General features: G+C 41.7%; 5 protein-coding genes across 5 annotated transcripts; 2 read left to right on the forward strand and 3 right to left on the reverse strand.

The window, feature by feature from the left end:
- Window positions 1–84: 84 nt before the first annotated feature.
- On the reverse strand, window positions 85–4,469 carry BCR41DRAFT_304020 (hypothetical protein; the record flags this gene model as incomplete). Its single annotated transcript, XM_022020742.1, has 5 exons — window positions 85–588; window positions 1,033–1,409; window positions 1,719–2,615; window positions 3,599–3,802; window positions 3,986–4,469. The coding sequence occupies 5 exons, from the start codon at window positions 4,467–4,469 to the stop codon at window positions 85–87; spliced, it is 2,466 nt and encodes an 821-aa protein (XP_021882421.1).
- A 2,213-nt stretch (window positions 4,470–6,682) lies between these two features.
- Window positions 6,683–10,106, reverse strand: BCR41DRAFT_395386 (hypothetical protein; the record flags this gene model as incomplete). The annotated part of the gene is made up of 6 exons (XM_022028727.1): window positions 6,683–8,107; window positions 8,340–8,516; window positions 8,642–8,710; window positions 9,052–9,218; window positions 9,766–9,904; window positions 10,077–10,106. 6 exons carry the CDS (start codon window positions 10,104–10,106, stop codon window positions 6,683–6,685), a joined length of 2,007 nt encoding a protein of 668 aa, XP_021882422.1.
- A 3,901-nt stretch (window positions 10,107–14,007) lies between these two features.
- BCR41DRAFT_395388 (hypothetical protein) lies at window positions 14,008–16,079 on the forward strand (the record flags this gene model as incomplete). The annotated part of the gene is made up of 4 exons (XM_022028728.1): window positions 14,008–14,031; window positions 14,508–14,700; window positions 14,795–15,036; window positions 15,162–16,079. The coding sequence occupies 4 exons, from the start codon at window positions 14,008–14,010 to the stop codon at window positions 16,077–16,079; spliced, it is 1,377 nt and encodes a 458-aa protein (XP_021882423.1).
- A 1,146-nt stretch (window positions 16,080–17,225) lies between these two features.
- Window positions 17,226–18,189, forward strand: BCR41DRAFT_42489 (hypothetical protein). Its single transcript, XM_022030500.1, has one exon. The coding sequence runs from the start codon at window positions 17,350–17,352 to the stop codon at window positions 17,917–17,919; it is 570 nt and encodes a 189-aa protein (XP_021882424.1). The 5' UTR covers window positions 17,226–17,349; the 3' UTR covers window positions 17,920–18,189.
- A 2,401-nt stretch (window positions 18,190–20,590) lies between these two features.
- On the reverse strand, window positions 20,591–21,290 carry BCR41DRAFT_351851 (hypothetical protein; the record flags this gene model as incomplete). Its single annotated transcript, XM_022023867.1, has 1 exon — window positions 20,591–21,290. A coding segment is annotated over exon 1 (551 nt), but the record flags the coding sequence as incomplete, so codon positions are not given.
- Window positions 21,291–22,732: the final 1,442 nt, after the last annotated feature.

A 22,732-nucleotide genomic window follows, 5' to 3' on the forward strand; every position in this document is an offset into this window, starting at 1 on the left:
TACAAAATTGATGTTTCTACATTTTTTTTTTTTTTTTTTTTTTTTTGTTTTTGTTTCCGAAGCTGCCAATTACTATCATTGTCCTTAAAGCTTTCCATCCTGGACTTCCTCCACTACTGTGTCAGCCATTTCGACATCTGTATCAACTATCGCAGTGCCATTAGAACTTGCGCCAACACTAGCAACTGTCACAGAACCGGCATCTGCAGCTGCACTACTCTCGCTTATTTGGTCTGCAGTGGTATTGGCGGTAGCAATTACATCTTTTGAATTCTGTTCTGTAGCTGTAGTGGCGTTGACAGCCGGAGTAGAAGCTGTAGCAGCAGCAAGGCCAGAAGAAGCAATAGGAGCAGTTGCGGTGTTGGCAGTTGCAGCAGCATCCTCCCCAAGTGAGTTTAATAACGGACTCAACAGTTCATCCACCTGGTCAATCGAGACATTACAACATAAAGCAATTAGCCGTTGGTACTCATGTCGCCTCCTGCCCTCTTGGCTCTTCATCTGAACTATCTGATTCACACGATCTTTGCGTCGTTGCTGTAGCTCTGAGAGTTTGACCCGCAGCTGCTCAGATTCTGTTTCAAGAGCCTGTAATTTCAAGGACGACGCAGATGAGGAACGCGAGAATGAAATCTCACTTGTCTTATTCGTCGCACCCTTTGCAGCAGTTTTCGTTATTTCTGACGATAAGGATGAGGGCGGTGATGACACTTGCTGTTGCTGCCCTTGATCCTGTTGTTGTTCGGGAATGGCCGCTGTGGATGTTGTAGATGGGGCTGCAGTCATGTCCACATCAGAGTCGCCATCAGCACGGCTACTGAGTGAAGATTGGTTTGCATCATTTGTTGTGACAGAAGTTGCTGTGGCCTTCAGAGCTCCAACACCCTCGTTCTCATTGGTCTTTACAGTGTTTCGGTCTTTGTTCTCTGTTGATGACTCTGTCTGATGAGCCTTTTGGGTCTCCTTCTCCTTCTCTTCCTTCTCCTGCTCCTTCCTCTCGTTCTCGTTCTGGCTCATAGGTGTTGATGCTACTGGAACGACTGCATCCACATCCATCTCTTTTTCATCCAAACTCCCTTGCTCCAAAAGCTCACTTCTCAATCTCTCTTCTTCGATCGCAATCAGTTCCTCTAATCTTAATCGTTGCCGAATCTGGATTTCTTGCTTAATCATAGTCTCTAACACTCGGATTTGTTCCTCTGCTTGACTCAGGGCTACGGTCTTTTGTTTCAGCTCATGGATGGTTCGGTGACCTTCTCGAACCTCAGCTTGGATCCCTTGTAACAAACTACGGGCCTCCTGGATATCTTGATCCTTTTCAAAAATATCCTTTTCGTACGACTGTGTTAATCGTGAAAAGAGATCGCTCACTGTTGGGATCACACCCTGTGCACCAAAGGAGCCAGAAGCTCCTTCTGCTCCTCCAGGTAGGCGGCGTGTAAGCCACGAAGATGATGATGAGTTGACTTGTTGGAGCTGAGAATAGAGACTACTGCTACTGTTGGAATTAGGATATGCATGTTGATGCGAAGATGATGAAGGTGGTGGACGGGATAAAAGATGGTGATGGGTATGTGACTCGTTCCCATGCCCTGCATACTGCTCACGCGTGTCAATGATTTGTGTTGGGTATCCAGTCGAAGATGTAGACGGTTGTGATGGAGTATTAGATCGCCGATGATGTTTTAATGACTGCTGCTGCTGCGGTTGTTGTTGACGTTGTGAAGGACGATTATTGTTGCTTCTATTGACACCACTTGATAAAGGCAATGCTGACCCAGCTTGCTGCTGTTGCTGTTCTGCTTCCAGTAAGTAATCTTCTGCATTTTTGCCATTATGGTTACGAATCTTGAGATCAGCGCCTGCATCGACCAACATCTTGACCACTCTTTTACCTCCGATCTTCAACCTCGCCGCAATCGTCAGTGCTGTATCTCCAACATGGTCCTGAACATTAATGATGGAGGCCAACTCTGAGGGATGCTGAGCCAACTTCTCCAATAGGCATTCCAAATAGTAACGGGCTGCATGAATCTTGCCTCGTTGACCTGCAGTCTCAGCCACATGGTGGAACACTGTTTTATCATCCTTATCGATCGTAAAGATTGTCTTTTGCAATAGTTCCAATAACGCTGGGAAACATCGTTGATCGAAATTGTTGCTGAACAACACGCTGCGCATCAGAGCCGTTTGACCATCTGTATTGACTTTATACGTATCAACACCACCATGAGCACTTTGGATCAAGAGCTTCACCACATCTACCTTCCCCATTGCTGCAGCCCAATGTAAAGCGGTGTGGCCTTCATCATCAATCACGACGTTAAAATCTATGTCTGCAGGTGGGTTGGTCAGGATTTTGGGCAGTCCACTCACTCCATCTGAGATGAAATATTCAAGAAGGGTCTCTGCATACGGTCCACGAGACGATGAAGTCGATAATGGTGTATTCATCATTGCTGTTGAAGCTCCTCCCCCCGCAATGGCAGAGGCTGTCATAGTAGATGAGGCTGTAGACTTGCGATCATCCTGATCAGAAGCCCTCGTGCGTGACGTTGATCTCCTATTCATTTTACTTCGTACGCTCGGTGAAGAATCGCGCTGGTACGATGTATCTCTGTCCTCTACATCTTCATCGTCATCATCTTCTTCCTCTCCGTCTCTATCCATTTCCGCCATATGATCACGATCATCTCGATCTCGATATCTTCGTCCTCGACTCTTCTGAGACCCACTTTCCATGTCTACATCTTGATCCTGACTCAGACCTCCTGTTGTTCCACGTTTCCGTCGACCTGCACGCTTCTTACGAGCCTCATACTTGTTTTCATAGCCTAGAAACAATTCATCTCCTGGTCGTCCTCCCTGTTGTTGTTGTTGTCGCTTGCGAGAGGCACTTGGATAGAGTTGTGTGGTTGCAGATAGATTCAAGTTTGAAGGTACACGACCACGATGACGACCTCCTCGATGTTGCCTAGCAGCGGATGTGGAAGTTGAGGCGGATGAGAACGAGGTTTCACGCTCTGACATCTCGCCTGATGAAAAATCGTTCCGTGAATTGATAGGTGATGGTGTTCTAGTGCGCATTCCACTTTGATCAGTGCCAACACTCATCGATTCATCCATACTCACATCACTATCTGTTGTTGTTTTTACGCATATTAAAATGCACATTTATACATATATGTAATGGGAAATAGTAGTAAAAAAGCATTACGCTTTCGTTAGGATTTTTTTTTTTTTTTTTTTTTTTTTTTTTTCTTGAACTTGCTCAGAGAGTTCAGACAAATAAGCTTACCTGCACCATCGTCTGAGCTTGTTCCATCATCGTCCAATCCATCATCCTCAGTCCCCTGGAGTACACTGCCATGACCATCATCTCCATTCTGACTTGATCCATCATCCGCAGCGACACCTATGGTTCGTGGTCCGGTTCTTCTTTCTGACAATGTTTGCCTTCCAGTTGTTGTTGCGGCTGTCGTAGTAGCATCAGTATCCAAATCCACATCTCCATCTCCATCTGTATCTGCATCTGTGGCTTCTTTCTTGAGTCTTGATCTTCTCATCTTGGTTGCTCCTGTTCCAGTAGCGGCAGCACTAGTAGAAGAAGAGGCATCGTCTATTTGTGATGCTATTCGAGGCTCGCGTGGTTTTCGTGGACGATTTGATGCTGCTGTGACGTGTTTTGGTGCCAAGGGAGGACTCGCCTGGGTGGCTTGATAATCCAAAAGAGGTTGAAGCAGTTGAATCACATTGTATTCCTGACACAGTTGAAGCCCACGTTCGAAAGGAACCCATGTTCCTGATGAAAATATTTACAGGTGTTTTTAAAAAAGGAGAAAATAAAGTCAATCATCTTTATCCCAAGTTTAAAAAGGATACAGCAACATGACTTTGCCTTGATTCTTCTTAATATAAAATCTAATATTCATTTCCCTTTTCTTTTTTCTTTTCTCTAAATCAGTGAAAAAAAAAAAAATGATACCTTGGTATTTCCCATATCCACCTTGGACTTTTTCATGTTCTCCCTTCTGGACTTCTCTTTCCAAAATCCTGGTCCGCTGTGGTTTATCAAACTCGGCCACTTTCAGGATCTGAGTTGCATTCAAATATGAATCCGATCTTCGTTTCATCACCGCCACTCCTTTGGAAATCATTTCAAATACCGGTACACCTGAATAAGTTGCTTTAAATATTTGGGGCGTCGACGTCGGTGGCGCCGTTATTGGTCCCGGGCCTGGCCCTTCACTATTTTTTTTACCATTTCTACTTGCATCACCTGCGCCCGCACCTGATCTCAATGTCAACGACGGAACATCCACTCCAGTAGGTTCTGCATGGGTTCCAGAATTAGTTTTCAGCCCTAGTCTTATTCCTGCTTCTGCTCCTTCTCCATTTCCTTCCTGCTTAATGGTGGATGATTCTGCAGTACCTGTAGCAAGAGGAGGGGGTGGTGGCGGGGGTGGCATACTGAGCGAATTTATACCGACACCAACATTTGATGTTGGATGTCCTCCTCCAGACCCTGTTGAGTATGCCTGTGATGAGGGGATCGGATGCTGCTGTTGCTGTTGTTGTTGCTCCTGAGGCATTGCCGCTGCCAACTGTATAGATGGTATAGACATTCCATTAATATTTTCTGATTGAGAAATAGATGGTAAGGCTTGATTTGATTCTGTGAATGGATGCTGCTGCTGATGCTGGTACTGGTGATGATTCTGATGCTGATGCTGATGTTGATATTGAAGCTGAAATTGATTTTCTTTTTCCTCCGCTTGATTCTTCTCTTCGAATTCCTTTAGCTCTTGCTCTCGTCGAAGTTGTTCTTGACGCTCTTGCTCCAACCGCTTCTGCCTTTCTAACTCTTGTTGACGCTGCCTTAATAGTTGCCACGAGGTCGGCTTGGATCCTGTGGGCGAAATAGGGGAAGTTTGCGGTGGAGGTAGAGGCGAGGGCTGGGCTCCACTACCGCTAGAGATCGAAGAGGGTGGCGTTGATGTTGATGTTGATGTTGATGTAGATATTGAAGAGGAAGACACTAAGGGTGTGGGCGCACCCACTGAACTTGAAAGTGCTGGCGCCATGACTGGATGGGATGTCGGTTTACCCTGACTTGGAGTCTGGCCTTGGAGAGGATTAAATCCAATTCCAGACTGAGAAGGTCCATGTTGCTGTTGCTGTTGCTGTTGCTGTTGAGGAGACAGTAATGGCGGCGATGCTTCCTTCAACTGTTGTTCAAGTTGCTGTTGATGTTGCTGCAGTTGTAGTTGTAATTGTTGTTGTTGTTGAAGGAGTTGTTGCCGCTGCTGTAGCAACAATGCAGCGGTTGAAGTTTTGAAAGGAAGTGGGGTTGCCATTGTAGTCGATGGCCCTGTATATCCTGGTAAACCAGGAGACACCATTCCAGACGAGGTTGAAGACAATGCTTGCGGCGATACAGGTCCTGTTGCCGTTGTTGTTGTAGCTGTCAGAGGCATCCCAATGGTTGGTGGTATTGACGGCTGTTGTTGTAACCCATGTACGGCCACAGAAGTTGAAGGGATATTGGTGGACGAACTACTAGTTGTTCCTATTGCTGAGGATGAAGTCGTAGAAGCGGGTATGCTCAGACCAGGTGGGATCTGATGGTAACGCGTCTGCTCTACAAAATGGGATGGCTGTTGTTGTTGCTGCTGTTGCTGCTGATGGTGCTGATCTTGCCGCAAGACATGCTGTCTGTAGAATTGTTGTTGATGATGTTGCTGCTGCTGCTGCTGCTGCTGCTGTTGTTGTTGTTGTTGTTGTTGCGGATGGTTGTGATGTGGAGGATAGGAGCGCTGATCCATTTTTGTAGAGGAAAAAAAGGAAAAAAAAGAAATGTATGGAATTCAACAGCAATAAACGGAATGAAAGGGATATTACTGCCTGAAAAGACAAAAAAAAAAAAAAAAAAAAAAAAAAGTGGATGATCTTGTATTTCACACTTTGTACAAAGACTATGTAACAATCAAGCCTTTGTAAACAAACTTTAACGCGCGACTCATTCTCATTAGTGACGCGTGATTGCGCGTGTCACACTTATCATGGGTACAGAATGCGTGTCTACTCACCAACAAGCATCACTTTACTCTTTACTCCATACTCCATACGCTTCCTCTCTACTGTCGAATGACATACTGCCAATTAATCTTCTCGTTCGCGTGGGTCTGCATAAAATGACGTGTGCAAAACTAGGTTTGTTGCAGAACATGGTATTTGAGCCAGCTAGTCTTTGATCGTTCTATTTGGAGGAAGCGATGCCATCAATGGTATTCTCGTCGCCTCTTAGCATCCCTATCTCCGGGGCGACAGCCAGCGGATTTCTTGACTGAAGTCTATCTTGAGCTCTGAAGTCGCTGATGCTATGTCTACTCGCATCATCTCTATTTATCTACTAATCGAGTCTACCCATTTCGACGCTCTATGCCTTTAAAAGTTGATTCTGTCGCAAATTTGTAAAATGCAATTTTTCGACTTTCGAGTGTATATACGATACAAGATATTACTTTTATTATTATTATTATTTTAATTTCTAACAATGTGAAGAAAATGCCTACTGAGAAAGGAAGGAGATAATCAAGAACGATTCTGTCACACCACAATATGAATATTTATTTTAATTCAATGAATGAGCAAGTAAAGTACTTTTATTTCCTTTTACTTTTTAGTGAGCATGAAAGCAATTGTTACATGATCCGCGTTTAAAGACATTAGGATTAAACTCTGTACAGTTGCATTCACGACAAGGGCCCATATCATTCGTCGCTGCTACATTCTGGTTCGCAAAATAGTCCTTGGGAATATAGCCCATACCAGGGGTGGACACTCCTCCTCCTCCTCCTCCTAATACAGAAGGCGTCAATGGTCCCTGAGGTAAGATGACACTGTGTCGCAACGTATCTGTAGAAGTAGAGACTGGCAATGGAGGTGCACGGCGTGAGGCTGGAGGGGGCGGTGGAGCTGCTCTACAACCCACAGCTGCTTTCGTGTGAGGCATGATGGTTGAAACTGGACGAGGAGTGGCTTTGGCCATGGCTGTAGAAGTTAGAGGAGTAGTGGTGGTGGCAGTGGCGGACGAATTAGGTTGGCGTGCGGGAGGGGGAGGGGGAGCTCTTTTTGTAAATCCAGGGATAGAACTTTGTTGATGTTGTTGCTCAATTAGGGGCTCCGGTTCTGGATCTTCATAGTAGGAGCCAGTGGGTGATTCTCGTTCATGATAGGCGGCCTCTTCCTCATCCTGATAATGTCGTGTTGTTGTTGGTTCTAATATTGATGAGACAGAGTTGAGCGAGGATTTTCTTCTATTGGATCCCGATCCGAATCCAGGTCTAGAGTCATTGCTGGGTACTATTTCCTCGACATAGTTGGAAGGGAACATGCCTTCATGTCGCATACCATTTGTATCTACCAATTCACCTTCCCACCACCCTGCATCGATCTCTTCGATGATCCGGATGATATCACCCTTTTGAAGGGACAATTCACCATCTCCTGTGGCCTCAAAGTTGTAGAGAGCCCTAACTTGCTTTTGTGGCTTCGTCGTACGAGGTGGTGAGGCTGCTGTTGTTGAAGAGACAATCCCGTTTGTCTTTGAAAATGCAGGAATGTTGTTCTTGGATGTTCCATTGGTGCTCAAAAAGGATGTCGACCGACTCAGGTCAGAAGACCCACGCTGGTATTGATTGTTAAAAGTAGACTGACGACGTAGATCAGAGACGGATGCTGCTCGGTCAAGGGGCGCTGGCATGTGTCGTGCTGTAGAGATGGAGACAGAGTTGCGCTTATTATTGGTGTTATTGTTATTATTATTATTATAGTTTCTGCTACTGGTGCTGCTGGTGCTGCTTCTACCGCTGCTGTTCTGATCATCTGAATAAATCGACCGATGGTCTTCATCTGTTTCACGTGATATTTGTCTGCTTATCCTTTTTGAAGAGGGCGAAGTGATTTTATCGGAATGGGAGCCATTGCTGGGTGAAAAAGAAGTTGTAAATGTGCTTTCAGGGATTGCCTCAAGAGTCTCGACCATCTTGCGTGCAAATGCCAACAAGGCATCATAATAGACCTTTAGCCCATATACATTTTCGTCCTTTAAAAAGTATAAAAAGAAAAAGAAAAAGAAAATTAGAAAGGAGTAAACATGAAATAAAATAAAAGTGTATATAAATATATGAACAGAAGGAAGAAGTGTCTGTAGTTGGACTTTTTTTTTTTTTTTTTTTTTTTTTTTAAAAAAAAAAAAAAAAAAAAAAAACTGCATGAATGAACAAGTGAAGGGATGCATGAATGTATGCATGAATGTATGTATGCGAGATGTGTACCTGAGCATCAATGATGGAGGTCATGGTAGTAAGCATGGACTCCCGAGTGTCCTCGTACTTTGCTTTAGCTGCTTGCATTTCCTCTTCCCATTCTGGTTTTTCTTTTTTGGCCTTTTGGACCTTTGCTAATTTAGCATCATAATCCAGTCTCCGAGACTGCAGCTTCTTTTGCAATGCCTGTATAATAATTATAATAAAATAAAGGGGGGAGAAAGAGAGAAGGAGAGGGCCGTTAGATCAAAAGAATGTCGATCTTTAAAGATTCCTTAAAAGGATTAAATATGGAATTACGAAGTCATTACCTGATATTCTTTCATCCGCTCCTGTTCCTTCTCCAGACACTCGAGATATGATCCTTTGAAATGAAAAATCTAAGTATATACATGTACACGTGAATAAATCCGTTGGGTTAAAATAAAATTCATGTCAGCCCAAAACTCTTTTTATTATTATTATTATTTTTTCTGATTCCTTTATTTGTTCCTTGTCTGTTGATGCTGGCAGTAAATGCCATTTCTTGTCTTTCTTTCTCTCTTTCGATTGATTAAAAAGAAAAAAAGAAAAAAAGAAAAAAAAAAAAAAAAAGCCTTGCTCCCCTGGACCTTTAATGTGTTTTGATATTAGAAACAAATCGATGGTGGTACCAATCATTTTTGTCTCCAAACAAGATTGGATCCTGAAAAAGAATCCTCAGTTTCATGTCGGAACTTACCATGTCATTCTGTGCCGACCCAATGGCCTGATGTGCCTCTGCCATCGCTAATAAAGAGTCCCGATAGCTTGATCCTTCCTGGATCACTTGTGCCTTTGAATACATGCTCAAGCCAAACATTTCAATGGCTAGACCCTTGACCTTGTGCTCACCCTCCACTTGCTTACCTACAAAGTAAATAAATAAATAAAATAAAATAAATATAATGCAAAATAGGAGAATAGGGGGAAAAGAGTTTATCATTGTTTATTTTTATAAAGTTATAATTTTACAAAAACATTGGCATTCAACACATTGGGAACAAAACAAACTTTTTGTTTTTTACATCAGATCTCAACAAAATAATTGTGGCGGGAAAAATAAAAAAATAAAAAATAAACGTTCATCTCTCTTTTGAGCTGTCCCAATGCTTTTTCCGTGTCAAGCAATCAAGCCATCAATTGGACTGTATAACCGTTTGCTCTTATCATCCCCTTCCTCTTTTTCTCCCTCTTTCTCTCTCTCTGTCTTCTCTGCTGTGGATTGAATGGTTCTTGACGCGGGATGAGTGCAGGTGATACAAGAGTAAAAGAGGCCAATGCAATCTCTTTTATTTTTTTTTATTTTATTTTTTTTTTTTTTGAACCGCATGATCATGTATCTCAATGAATCGAAATAAAATAATAATGTTAAATAACAAAATAACAATTAAAACGAACGAACGGGAGTACTTACTGAGGACTTTTAGGTAAGCCTGTGAGGTCTCGTCAAGTTTATCCAAAGCAACTCGCCTAGCCTCGGTCTCGGCCTGGAGAGCATTGAAATCATCATCCATGCGCGTCTTCTGGGCCTTGCCCATCTTTTCCCCTGTCCACTATCAATGCATTGTCACAACAAAGGTTGTAAATAAAAAAAATAAAGAAAAATAAAAAAATAGGGTTGGACAGGGATGAGAAAGGGTGATCAGGGAGGCGGAAGCTTTGTACTTGAGAGCACAATTCCAAATGAGACGTTAACAGCTTTATTTTATTTTATTTTATTTTTACCTGCTTGAATTTGCCAATGTTTTTGATCATTATGAATGCTTCTAGCTGGCTGAATGTTTTATGAAAGGGAGAAAAGAAAGGATTAAGGAGGTAATGAGATGATATGCAACGTGTAAAATATTAGGAGGAGGACGGGGCAAAAAGAATGGTTTAAAACAAAAAAGAAGAAAGAAAAGATAAATGGGATGATCTATAAGGTATGAGACTATTAGAAAGATTGGGGAAAGAAGGTGAAGACGGGTGAAGAAGAAGGGAAAAAGAGAGGGATGGAATAAAGATGGAACGAATGAAGGAAGGGAAGGGAAGGGAAGGAAGGGATGAAAGGATGAAGGAATGAATGAGAAAGAAATGAATGAGAAAGAAATGAATGTTTTTTTAAAAGCGAGAAAGACAGAGAGAGAAAGAGAGAAAGAGAGAAAGAAAGAGAGAACGGAAGAAAGAAAGAAAGAGAGAGGACTGGAGTGTTTCATTCAAGGAGTAAAATGTGTACATGCACGTTGTCTTGATAGACTAATTCAAAAGAAGGATGAGAAAAGGGTTCATCTCTTCCGCTCTTTCTCCTTGTTGGAACCAAAAGCGTGCAGAGAAGAGTAAAATGACTGATGTTGTAGTACATCCCATTTCGATTTCGATAGCACACAGACATTCATCAACATCATTAACATCATCGTCATCATCATCATCATCATCATCATCGAAGCTATTCATAGCTTAAATAGTTATCAACATGTTATATTTATTATAATTTCATTATTTCAATATTTGATCATGATCATGATCATGGTCGGTAGCAAAAGCTCCTCCAAGGACATTGATAACTGTAGTCGCACCGTTGTTCTTCTATCACCTTGCTTGCTTCTTTTATTTTTTTTACGTCTTTTTATATCTTCATTCACCATGTTGTGTTGTTTGCAACCAACATGTAGACATGTAGCACACAATGCACAGAACAACCGCAATGCAAGCTAACAACCAAAAAAAATTCATCTGCGTGTTATTAAAACACACCATCTTCTTCAAGTTGATCCTTTTTTCTTTCCCTTCTCCTTCCTCAAGAAACATGGGAGGTTGAAATAGTTCCGATATTCTCCTACAGCTACTCTTTGGTTTTGTTATTCGTTGCAAGTGTGCAATAACACCAAAGGATTCCATATCACTTGTAGGCCATCATCATGGTTTATGTCATCCAAAAATCACCCGTGTGTCTCGAGAGCATATCCATTGCACACACAACGGCATCCATCACACAACACTCACTTCATTCTCCCTCTCTTCCTCTCTCTCCCTCTCTCTCCCTCTCTCTCCCTTCATTCTTCATTAAGAAAGACCTTACCCTACAAAAACCATGTCCAACTTGTATACGAATCCTCTCGGTAGCCGTGAGCACACTGCTGAGGAGCTCTACATCCGCAAGCGAGTATGATCCATATATATATAAATTCGCTGCAGTACAGAATATTGGAGTAACTTTCTTCTAACAACTCTTCTTTCCTTCTTTAATTATCTTGTAGGAAGCTGAAAAAGCTGCTGCTGCTGCCAGAGAGAAAGCTCAACAGGAAGCAGCTAAGGCTGCTGCACAACACAAGAAATAAAGAGTTTTTTTTTTATTTTTTGTTTTGAATCAGAATCCATAATCATCATCAGTTCAAGAACAGAATGACACAAGCAATTGTTAATGATCTGAATTAAAACAATGAATCTTTTCATTATTATTATTATTATTATTTCCCTATTCCCCTTTAATCCACATTTTTTATTTAAAGACTTTTAAAGAATGTATTTAGCATCAACAGGTGTAAATCAAGCTGCAATATTTTTTCACAACTGATTTAAAAAAAAAAAAATCACCTCTGCATGCATTTCTTGCACGAGTATTGCATTTATCTTCCCCGTCATAGAGTCAAATTCCTCGGGCTGCTGCCGAAGCGCGACCGTTGGAACGACTTTAAGCAACGACAAAGGACTTCGATGTGCGTTTGATTAGAAAAAAAGAAAAAAAAAAGACGTAATAGTATGAATTTATACTAGCTATTTTTTTTTTTTTTTTTTTTTTTGATGGCTTACAAAAAAAAAATGCCAATTGCTCAGTTGCTTAATTGCGTCTCAAACTATGTCATTGAAATGTTTTTTTTTTTTAATCTCCCACAATTTTGATGAGGCACTCTCCTCCATTGCCATTTGCTTTCACGCTGACATTTTATAAAGACATTATAGTCCCGTTCAGTCATAATGAACACTCTTGTGCTTTCATTGAACACAATGATCAGTTGTAAAAATACAAAAGCTGCTCTTTATATAGCTCTTAACCGCATAGAAAGTTATTCCTCCTTTCTATATACCTACTTTCATGTTTATTTTTATTTTTTTTGCTGTATCAAGATGCCACCTCTCCATCACTCTGTTCTACTCGATGCTAGGTGGTCCTTCGCTGAGGATGATCGGTGAGAAAAAGCACTTGATGCTTACTTCCCTGCTAGTATGATGGACCAAAACTATGGAAGGGTGATGACCTTTCGGCCATATGCTGCTGTAGTAATATGATGGACAGTTCTTTCATTCACCTTATGACAGTGCTCGTGGTAATTAAAGATGATCGATTCCAATTTAATGGTTCTTCATGACCAATTTAAGTGATCACTCAGACACCTCAAGGGTATGCTTATATTTTTTTAACGCTACCAGTAAGGAGTGTGGGTGGCTATTTAAGATGACCATGTGGAGGGTCATTAAATGAAAAAGCGATCATCTCTTTTGTGGTTATCCGCAATGTCATTGAATACTGGATGCGGAGCTGTCTGTCGTGGTTTGCATGTAGCCAAGAAGAAGCCCTAACCTTTACAAAGCCTGGGGAAATATTTGGCCGAACTTGATCCGAAACAGTGTACAAAAAATTTTGTCTTGCATTTCGACACACCAAGAATCCTTTATTTCGACACGTGTAGCAGGATTATCATCAAGTTAAAAAAAAATCATCATGACGTAAAATTGAACCACAACTTTTTTCTCATGTCCCATTAGAATGTTCAAGCTCATTTGCCGTTTCTTTCATTCTTAATGAACACATAATCTTTCAACGCTTGACTGATTGCTTGTTCCAATCGAGTATATCAGGCCAATGCGTGGCAAGTTTTTTTTTTTTTTTTTTTTTTTAAATCCCAGGAACAGCAACCCTCACAGATACTCAAATTCGCCCTTGCAATCTCCGCATTAGACACGCTGCGAACCAACTGATTATACTTCACCCAAATTACAGTGCCAAGGTCTGCACATCCATTAACCGTGGCTACAGTACAGACATGATCCACAACCTCGTACTGGAGACAGAGGAGGAAGGGAGGCTGTATGGGGCGGAGCTGCATTTCTGTGTCTGACAGTAGCGATGATAAACATTACTTGATATGCGCTGTTGTAAGGCAAAAAATAAAAAAAAAATGAAAAAATAAAAAATAAAAAATAAAAGTAATTATTCCATTCATTGCAATGTCCTTTGGTTCATCGCATCCTCATCCTCTCGGTACCTGTTGTTCTGAGATCAATAGATACTTTGTTTCCGTCGAGGACACGCTCATCTACGTGTTATACTGATCATTGCTGATATACATCATAAAAATTCTATTTATTCTTAATATTCATCTGGCTTTTTAATCCTCTTTCTTTTCTCTACAGCACTGGTCAGTCCTTCCATGCAAAAACATTATGATGCCTTCAAAGGCTTTTCATCACGTAATTTTTAATAACTGTAACTATTTGATGTGCTTCCGCAATTTTAACGCTACCAATTCATTCACCATTTCTCATTCTCATGCTAGACTTCGCCATTCCTCTCTCATTACTAATGAATCCATTGGTCATTACCGGAATGGGATATTAGCCTTTATGCCCTGCACATAAATGAGCCTGTTGAGCGGCCATAGCTGCAGAACATAACGACATGAGATTTTCAAGGTCGTTAATGGTAAGAAAGCATACCCAGCGAGCAAAGCGTTAGGCACACTGCTTCAGCCGTGATACTCTACAACATGCGATTTTTTGGACATCGGATGGCAAGAGACGTCCTATGTTGGAAAAGTAGAAGAGAAATAACTCTATACTTACAAAGTTGATTATTGTTTTGCAATATAGACACCCCGATGCAGTGCTCCTATTCGATTCGAACGGTTCGAATTCGAATAGCTTCGAATATGCCATATCCTGGTTCGATTCGAATGGTTCGAATGGTTCGAATAGGACCACTGGTTACGCGTAGCGAAAGTATGGTCCTTGTATTTTACACCCGATCAAAAAAAAAAAAAAAAAAAAAAGAAAAGAAAAAAGAAATTTAAAATTATCATTTACTATTGTGCCAATAGCTCGAATAAATCGAAGGCTCGAATCATTCGAACTATTCGAATAGCATTCAAATTTTGATATCTATTCGAATGGTTCGAATAGGAGCACTGGTTTGACCCCAAGAGTTACGTACCACAACGACTCGCTGAAGGCCAAACTGTGCGTAATAAAACGTTGGTGAAGGAATGGCACCAGTGGAGGGCATACTTTTCAGGGCGAGGAGATGAGGAGCGGCAAAAGGCTTCCAGCTCTGCAAGTATAACGATCCCGGCTGTGCAGAGCTGGCGCGTTGAAGGTATTGTGCTATCTTTGGCCGTTCAAATATTTTTAATGTATCTGAAATTGACATTTAATGCTTTGTTGTGTATTTGTCCTTTTTACTGTTGCAGCTGAATCGCAAGCAGCAACGGCGACCTCTAGCCAAGACGCCATACCGCCTAGTGCTATCGAGGACAATGTTTGGCAACTGAATCCAACATCCGCCGCGTTAACATCACCGTCAATATCACCACTGTCATCCAATAAGTTGGGACCCGGGCCTCTCTTCGAGCTCAGGACTGCTTTTGCCGCCGCTTTCCAGTCCTTCATTGGTCATCCATGGAGACTGCCCTCTGGAACAGTTGTGGATGATGTCCTTTTTGCCTATACAATGGGCCAGGGAATAGAGTCAGTGTACCACTCTTTCATGGTTGACCGGACTTGCTCCAAAATTCTTTTAACGAAGAAGATTGGAAAGCACTTCACGGCTTTTTACAGGTACAGGACCAAGCCGAGAATAGGTACGAGCTTCCAGCCTTCATGATCCATGAGATGAGAAAGTTTAGGAAGGGGCCTGAGCAGCTGCAGGAAATGCTCAGCTCTGGCTGGCGGGGCCTTGAGCTAGGAGATAAGAATGATGGCATCTCGGTTAGTGCTTTGGAAGCTTTCCGAGCATGCATGTACCACTCCATGTTGAATATGTACATGGCGTACTCCTCTCAGAATTTCGAGTTACCAAAATCGCAATCTGAGAGCTGGTACAGGACATTTATTTGGGGATTCCTTCCTCAGCTCTTTTCTTCAGGACGCGCCCTCATCTATGAGCCAGGTGAAAAAGGTGTATCTGCATCAGCGGCCAGGAAGAACACCCACCGTGACCTCAGCGTTCCATTCAAACGAGGGCACATGGCTGATGGGATCATTTCTTGCAGGAGCAGTAACTGCGAGCTCTGTGCCATAGAGTTCAGCAAGTTCGAGGATGGGCCAACTGCCACGAAAGTTCTCGAGGACTCCAGGAAGCTTGGGAAAATGCTCAAAGATATGTTTGACGCCATCATGAGCAAATGTCAAAAGCCATCCATTGTCCAGAAGAGCTTGAGGGCCTATGGCTTGGTCATTTCTGGCCGAATTATTTACTTTATCTCAGTGCGATACCTCGATGGTAGGTATTTCCGATTACAAACCGAGCAGGTCATGGCCCTACCCTCAGTTTGGGATCGGGAGAGCATCACCTGCACGATTGTGGCTCTGCTCTCAAAGCTTCTGATCTTCAAGCAGCGTATGTTGGAGATGTCAGAGAAAGTAATTGAGTGGACCCAGGTTGTAGACCTTGAGGACATAAAGCAAATGGCCCATAGTTCCTCCCTAGATGACGAGGGCGCATTTAGCGAATTAATGACTTGTAGCTCGCCTTGATCATTTTTATATTGCAAAAGTCAAAGTAGTGTTCTAGGGGGATCTAAGGGTGCAATAAAGGTATCTTCGTTCAGGGAGAACTATGCTACAGAACTAGATAGAAAAGTAGACCTATTTATACTAGTTAATGTCCTGTTGCAAGGAATGCTCTAGAAATATAGGCGAAATACTATGTTGCACAAAATTATTATAGTGATTTCACTTGCATAAATATAAAAAGGACAGCAGATATAAATGGCATTTAATTATGGTTTACTTTCAATAATATCATTACATTTGTTATGGTACGCTACATATAACTTTGTTCCCTTTTATTTTCTTTACTTCTCGTTCCTCCTCTTTAGACTCAAGTAACGCCCTTCATCCTATTCAGCATACCATAATATAGCTTCTATAAGAATTTATGAGAGATATATTAACATGCAAAACTGAATCAATGTTTCATTCCTACATAGCAATCCTGATCCTGCGGGGTTAATCAACCTTCGTAGTGCCATCGAGGCCCTTGCGGCCCAACACCAAGAACAAAGAAACATGCAGCGTACCTTTGAAAGAGATATGCAAACCATCCTGAATTGCCTCGCCAATCGGGCCACAGCCCCTGTTGTACGTACTGCCATTCCACTACCTCTCAGTACCAAATTCGGGAAATAGCGATGAGCTATCCCTCTCAGACTTCCGTGCCCACCTGCAAGTAGTCTTTGCTCGTTTTCCTTACGTCCTGCCCAGTGATGATGAAAAAATCAACTATTCTCTCCAGTGTCTAGATGGTTATGCATCCCAACACTTTGCTCAGTATATGCAAGCGAAATTACTATTATGATTTTGTACGACAGTAGTTCGCCCAATTTTCTAGAGTATTCCTTGCAGCAGGACATTAGCTCGTATAAATAAACTCACTTTCCTATCTAGTTCTGCAACATAAATTCCCTTGAATAAAGACGCTTTTATTATACCCTTAGATCCCCCTAGAATACTACCTCAACTTTTGCAGATGTCTAGGTCAAGACGTACCTCCTGGAAAATAATAACCAGAAGCTGAAAGTAAAGTGGGCATTGAATGTGGAACGCAGCATCACATTGTCTAGGTTCTTACTAATTCATTTCTACATGGTAAAGTAAGGAATGTAAATATTGTTGTCTCTATGTACGTGTAAATTTGCAGGTGTTATTAGACGAAATATGCAACACCTACCACAAACATCGTTTTGTACATGCTACTGTACGTGCTTAGTCACATGAAATAACAAATTTAGCGTGGCTTCGTATAATGGGACTGCCTCTTTCTCTGGGTTTGGGACTGCCTCTTTCTCTGGGTTTGGGACACCCTAAGTGTATTCGTAACTTGAGTGCACGTGACAAAATCGACCTATTTAAGGCTTGTTTTTTTCCTTTTCTCCACTTTTTTCTCTTTTTTCTTTTCTTTTACTTTTTTACAACCAACCTAAACACTTTCCAAATCTACTGCAGCGCTCACTCTAGCCTTCCTAATCAGCTAAGTATACTACACTTCCTCCTTATCCAAACAACTGCTTTCCCAACACCTCTTTCAAAAACAAAATGCAACCCATCATTAAACGCAAAGCACCCGAGGACAATTCCACTGAGCATGAGAGGCAAGTGTCAAAGAAACAACGAACCGAAAAGACACAAGGACCGGTGGCAGATGTCGATAGAGCTATTGATTGGTCGTCGTCTTCTGCATGGATGCGATCAGTCGACTATAACAGGAGATATCGAAATACCAATAGAGCCAATGAATGGTCGTGGTCGCGAACATTCAGGTATAGCAGCGGCGATGCAAACAGGATGCGCAGAACATTTCTGCGTGATCCGGTGACTGGAAGCACTTTCACCATTTTGTGCTCTCCGTCGTACAACGCTTTCAAAATGGAAACAAAATGGGAGCCCGGAAAACCAGGCCGAAAGGATATGACTGTTGTTCGTATAGAGTCTTCTGACGATAAATCATCGACAACTTTAACATCGGTCAAATCCTCTACGGCCTAGGTCGGCGTAAGGTCCCGGACTCGTGAGCAAGGAGCGTCCGGAAGAGAAAGCGGGGGTCGGAATTCAAAACGACGAAGGAGCCCGAACAGCAATAAGTAGGGCTGGGCTCGTATATTCCCCTCAAAAAAAAAAAAAAAAAAAAAAAAAAGTAAAAAAAAAAAAAAGCAAAAAAAAAACTAAAACAAAAAAACTAAAAAAAAAAAAAAAAAAAAACTTTCATTTCATATGATTGTTTTTGTTATGAAAAGAAGAGACCCAATTACTTATATTGCTTAGTGTGTCAGCATTTAGTGTTAAGCCTATTAAAGGGTTTGTTCTAATAAATATAATAAAATTATCTTTTGTCTCTAAGCTATCAGCAGCCTATAAAAGCAATATGAAGGATACACTATCATGCAAAACTGAATGAATAATTCATTCCAATATGCATTTCTTTTTTTTCTTTCCTAGAAACCGTATATGCATACAACATTCTTACTTTGGTTTAATAAAACTCCCGTCTTCTTCTACATCATAGTTATGCGTTGTGACATTAGCTTGTCTCATATGGAAAGTTAATGGCTTTTTTATTCATGCAGCTCACTTTTTCAGTTTTGCATGTGCCCATTCGGTGACCAAAGATCTTTATTCTTTTCTGAGCCATAACCTTACATCAATAAAGAGTATTCCAACCATGGGCATCACTGACAGCTTGGAGTCTCTTATGAATACCTATGATGAGTTTGCGGCAGAAATCCACTGGGATCCTGTACCATTCAACCGATATTCGCTCCCTTAGTTCATCACAGCTCTTATGTAAATAGTAACAATCAAAGGTGATCTTAGGTGGAATCGAAGGTCAAAGGATACTTTATTTGGTTATAACGTAGTGGACTATTTATACTGATAATTGATAGGGGTGGGGCTTGGTGTCTTGGCACTTGGGCTTGGCGTCTTGGCACCTGGGGTGCGCGTGATAGTTGAGCCCTCCTCAAAGGTTTGAGTCAGTATTGTATAACACGTTTGCATCTTAGCTCGCTCCGGATACCTAGAGAGCCGTCTATCCAATTCTGCCCACATGTGTTCAATAGGGTTGAGGTCAGGGGATTGTGCTGGCCACTCTAGAAGTGTACCTTCCTCCTCTGTCAGATGTACTGACTCCAAATACTTCCTAACAATCCTCGCCGTGTGCTTCGAGTCATTGTCGTGCTGAAAGACGATATCGCTTTTAGTTAGGCCTCAGTCATCAAGCGACATCTGTAGATCCTCCTGGAGTAGTTTGATGTAAAGTTGTGCGTCCATATTATTGTCAATCTTTGCAATGTATCCAGGTCCGTACCATGAGAAGCATGACCACACTTTAACGTTACCACCTCCAAACTCGACAGTGCCTTGCACCGATCTGCGAGTGAGGCGTCCTGGAGTGTCGTCCCAGATCCACTGCACGCCATCAGAGCAGTTTCGGTTTATTTTCGATTCATCTGACCAAATAGCTTTTTTCCAATCTTCCAGAGTCCATTCCTTATACTTATTGATAAAATGCAAACGAGCTTTAATATGTCGTCGACGTAAAGCTGGCTTACGTACACGCCTCTCTGCTGTCAATCCTAACTCCTTGAGCCGTCGTCTAACGGTGGTCTCAGAAACAGCCGCTGGTATGAGCTGGTTGGCTCTGACGGTGGCCTCAACTGCAGACTTGAGTGTACCTCGTTTCATGTCCACCTTAAGATACTGTATGATATCTCTAGATACCTTCCTTGGTCGACCGCCTTATTGACTGGCATGTACTCCTTATTCTTTGCATAGATCTTGTTGGCCGTCCCTTGCGATATACCGACACTAGCAGCAGTTTCTCTAGTAGGCATGCCTCCCATCATTAACCTCCTGGCTTCGTTGACTTTCCTTTGTGGAGTGGGTCTCATATTCTGTGAAGATAGAGTTAAGAGAGAGGTAAGCTAGTGCTCATAAAGGAAAGAGAGAAAAGTCCTTCTTTTACTTGCATTAAATGACGTCCAGCAGTTGTCATGGGCAACATTTTAGACCACATGCAAAACTGAAAAAGTGAGCTGCATGAATAAAAAAGCCATTAACTTTCCAAATGAGACAAGCTAATGTCACAACGCATAACTACGACGTAGAAGAAGACGGGAGCTCTATTAAACCAAAGTATGAGTAGTGTATGCATATAAGGTTTCTAGGAATGAAAAAAAGAAATGCACATTGGAATGAATTATCGAATCAGTTTTGCATGATAGTGTATTTATTAGAACAAACCCTTTAATAGGCTTAACACTAAATGCTGACACACTAAGCAATATAAGTAATTGGGTCTCTTCTTTTCATAACAAAAACAATCACATGAAATGAAAGTTTTTTTTTTTTTTTTTTTTTTTTATTTTTTTTTGGTGTTTTTTTTTTTTTTTTTTTTTAGTTTTTTTGTTTTAGTTTTTTTTTTGCTTTTTTTTTTTTACTTTTTTTTTTTGCTTTTTTTTTTTTTTTTTTTTTTTTTTTTGAGGGGAATATACGAGCCCAGCCCTACTTATTGCTGTTCGGGCTCCTTTGTCGTTTTGATTTCCGACCCCCACTTTCTCTTTCGGCCGCTCCTTGCTCATGAGATCGGGGTCTCAGGCCGACCGAAGCCACAGATGATTTGACCGATGTTGACATTAAAGTTGTCGACGTTGCATCGTTACAAGACTCCATATGAACAACCGCCATAACCTTTCGGTCTGGTTTGGCGGGTTGCCATTTTGTATCGATTTTGAGAGCATTGTACGACGGAGACGACAATATGGTGAAAGTGCTTCCACTTGCCGGATCACGCAGAAATGTTCTGCGCATCCTGTTTGCATCGCCGCTGCTATACCTGAATGTTCGCGACCACGACCATTCATTGGCTCTATTGGTATTTCGATATCTCCTGTTATAGTCGACTGATCGCATCCATGCAGAAGACGACGACCAATCAATAGCTCTATCGACATCTGCCACCGGTCCTTGTGTCTTTTCGGTTCGTTGTTTCTTTGACACTTGCCTCTCATGCTCAGTGGAATTGTCCTCGGGTGCTTTGCGTTTAATGATGGGTTGCATTTTGTTTTTGAAAGAGGTGTTGGGAAAGCAGTTGTTTGGATAAGGAGGAAGTGTAGTATACTTAGCTGATTAGGAAGGCTAGAGTGAGCGCTGCAGTAGATTTGGAAAGTGTTTAGGTTGGTTGTAAAAAAGTAAAAGAAAAGAAAAAAGAGAAAAAAGTGGAGAAAAGGAAAAAAACAAGCCTTAAATAGGTCGATTTTGTCACGTGCACTCAAGTTACGAATACACTTAGGGTGTCCCAAACCCAGAGAAAGAGGCAGTCCCAAACCCAGAGAAAGAGGCAGTCCCATTATACGAAGCCACGCTAAATTTGTTATTTCATGTGACTAAGCACGTACAGTAGCATGTACAAAACGATGTTTGTGGTAGGCGTTGCATATTTCGTCTAATAACACCTGCAAATGTACACGTATAGTGCGTGCCAAAACCGTTTCAGTAAATTGCATTTTTCAACATTCGTTCCTCATTCTCCTTCTTCTTTATGATCTTCCCTGCCACCACCGTTTCTCATTCTCATTTGTCTCACCTCCATGGAGTCTCATCGTCATCGCCATCAGTGGCCTATTTAGCATTTAATTGCAATTTGCTTTCAGCATCTCATTGCATCTATTATGGCAATTAACAACTTCTTGTTTTTATTTATTCCTGTTACTTCTCCTTTCCCCTAACGATGTTCCCTCCTTTAGCCTTATATAACTTCCTCATCCTCTTCGGCATACCGCAGTATAGTTTGTGTAAGAATTCAGGAGGGATATGTGTCCATACGTCTTGGACTCTCTCCCAGAGATCCTCCATATTCTTTGGCTTGTCTGGATAATGATCCAACTGCACCTTCATGTATGCCCATTTGTTTTCTATTGGGTTGATGTCAGGAGAGTTTGCTGGCCATTCCATGAGAGGTATCTTAGACATTTGGATATAGGTCATTGCTATTCTTCCGGTATGAATCCTAGCATTGTCCTGCTGAAATATAAATTTATCCCTATCCATCAAGTAGTAATCCCTGGACTTAAAAATATAATCCTTGAGAACGTCGACGTTGGTTACCGAATCCACCTTGTCTTGGAGCCAGCAGCCATCGCCTGGTCCGTAGTAAGTGATACAACCCCAGAACATCATTTTCCCTCCGCCACCTTGCCTTGTCTTTTGATATGATGTGCTCGTAGAGTTTTATCCCATCGATGCTTGTATGGTGCGTGCCAAAACTGATGCAATAATTTGCATTTTTTAACATTCATTCCTCATTCTCCTTTTCCTTTCTAATGATCTTCCCTACCATCACCGCTTCTCATTCTCATTTGTCTCACCTCCGTGGACTGTCATCGCTGTTCTCATCAATGACGCAATTAGCGAATAATCGCCATTTGTATAGTCATGTCTCACTACGGACCAGGCGATGGCTGCTGGCTCCAAGACAAGGTGGATTCGGTAACCAACGTCGACGTTCTCAAGGATTATATTTTTAAGTCCAGGGATTACTACTTGATGGATAGGGATAAATTTATATTTCAGCAGGACAATGCTAGGATTCATACCGGAAGAATAGCAATGACCTATATCCAAATGTCTAAGAT

Source organism: Lobosporangium transversale, assembly GCF_002105155.1.
Source record: "Lobosporangium transversale strain NRRL 3116 chromosome Unknown BCR41scaffold_14, whole genome shotgun sequence".
NCBI classification, from domain to species: Eukaryota; Fungi; Mortierellomycota; class Mortierellomycetes; order Mortierellales; family Mortierellaceae; genus Lobosporangium; species Lobosporangium transversale.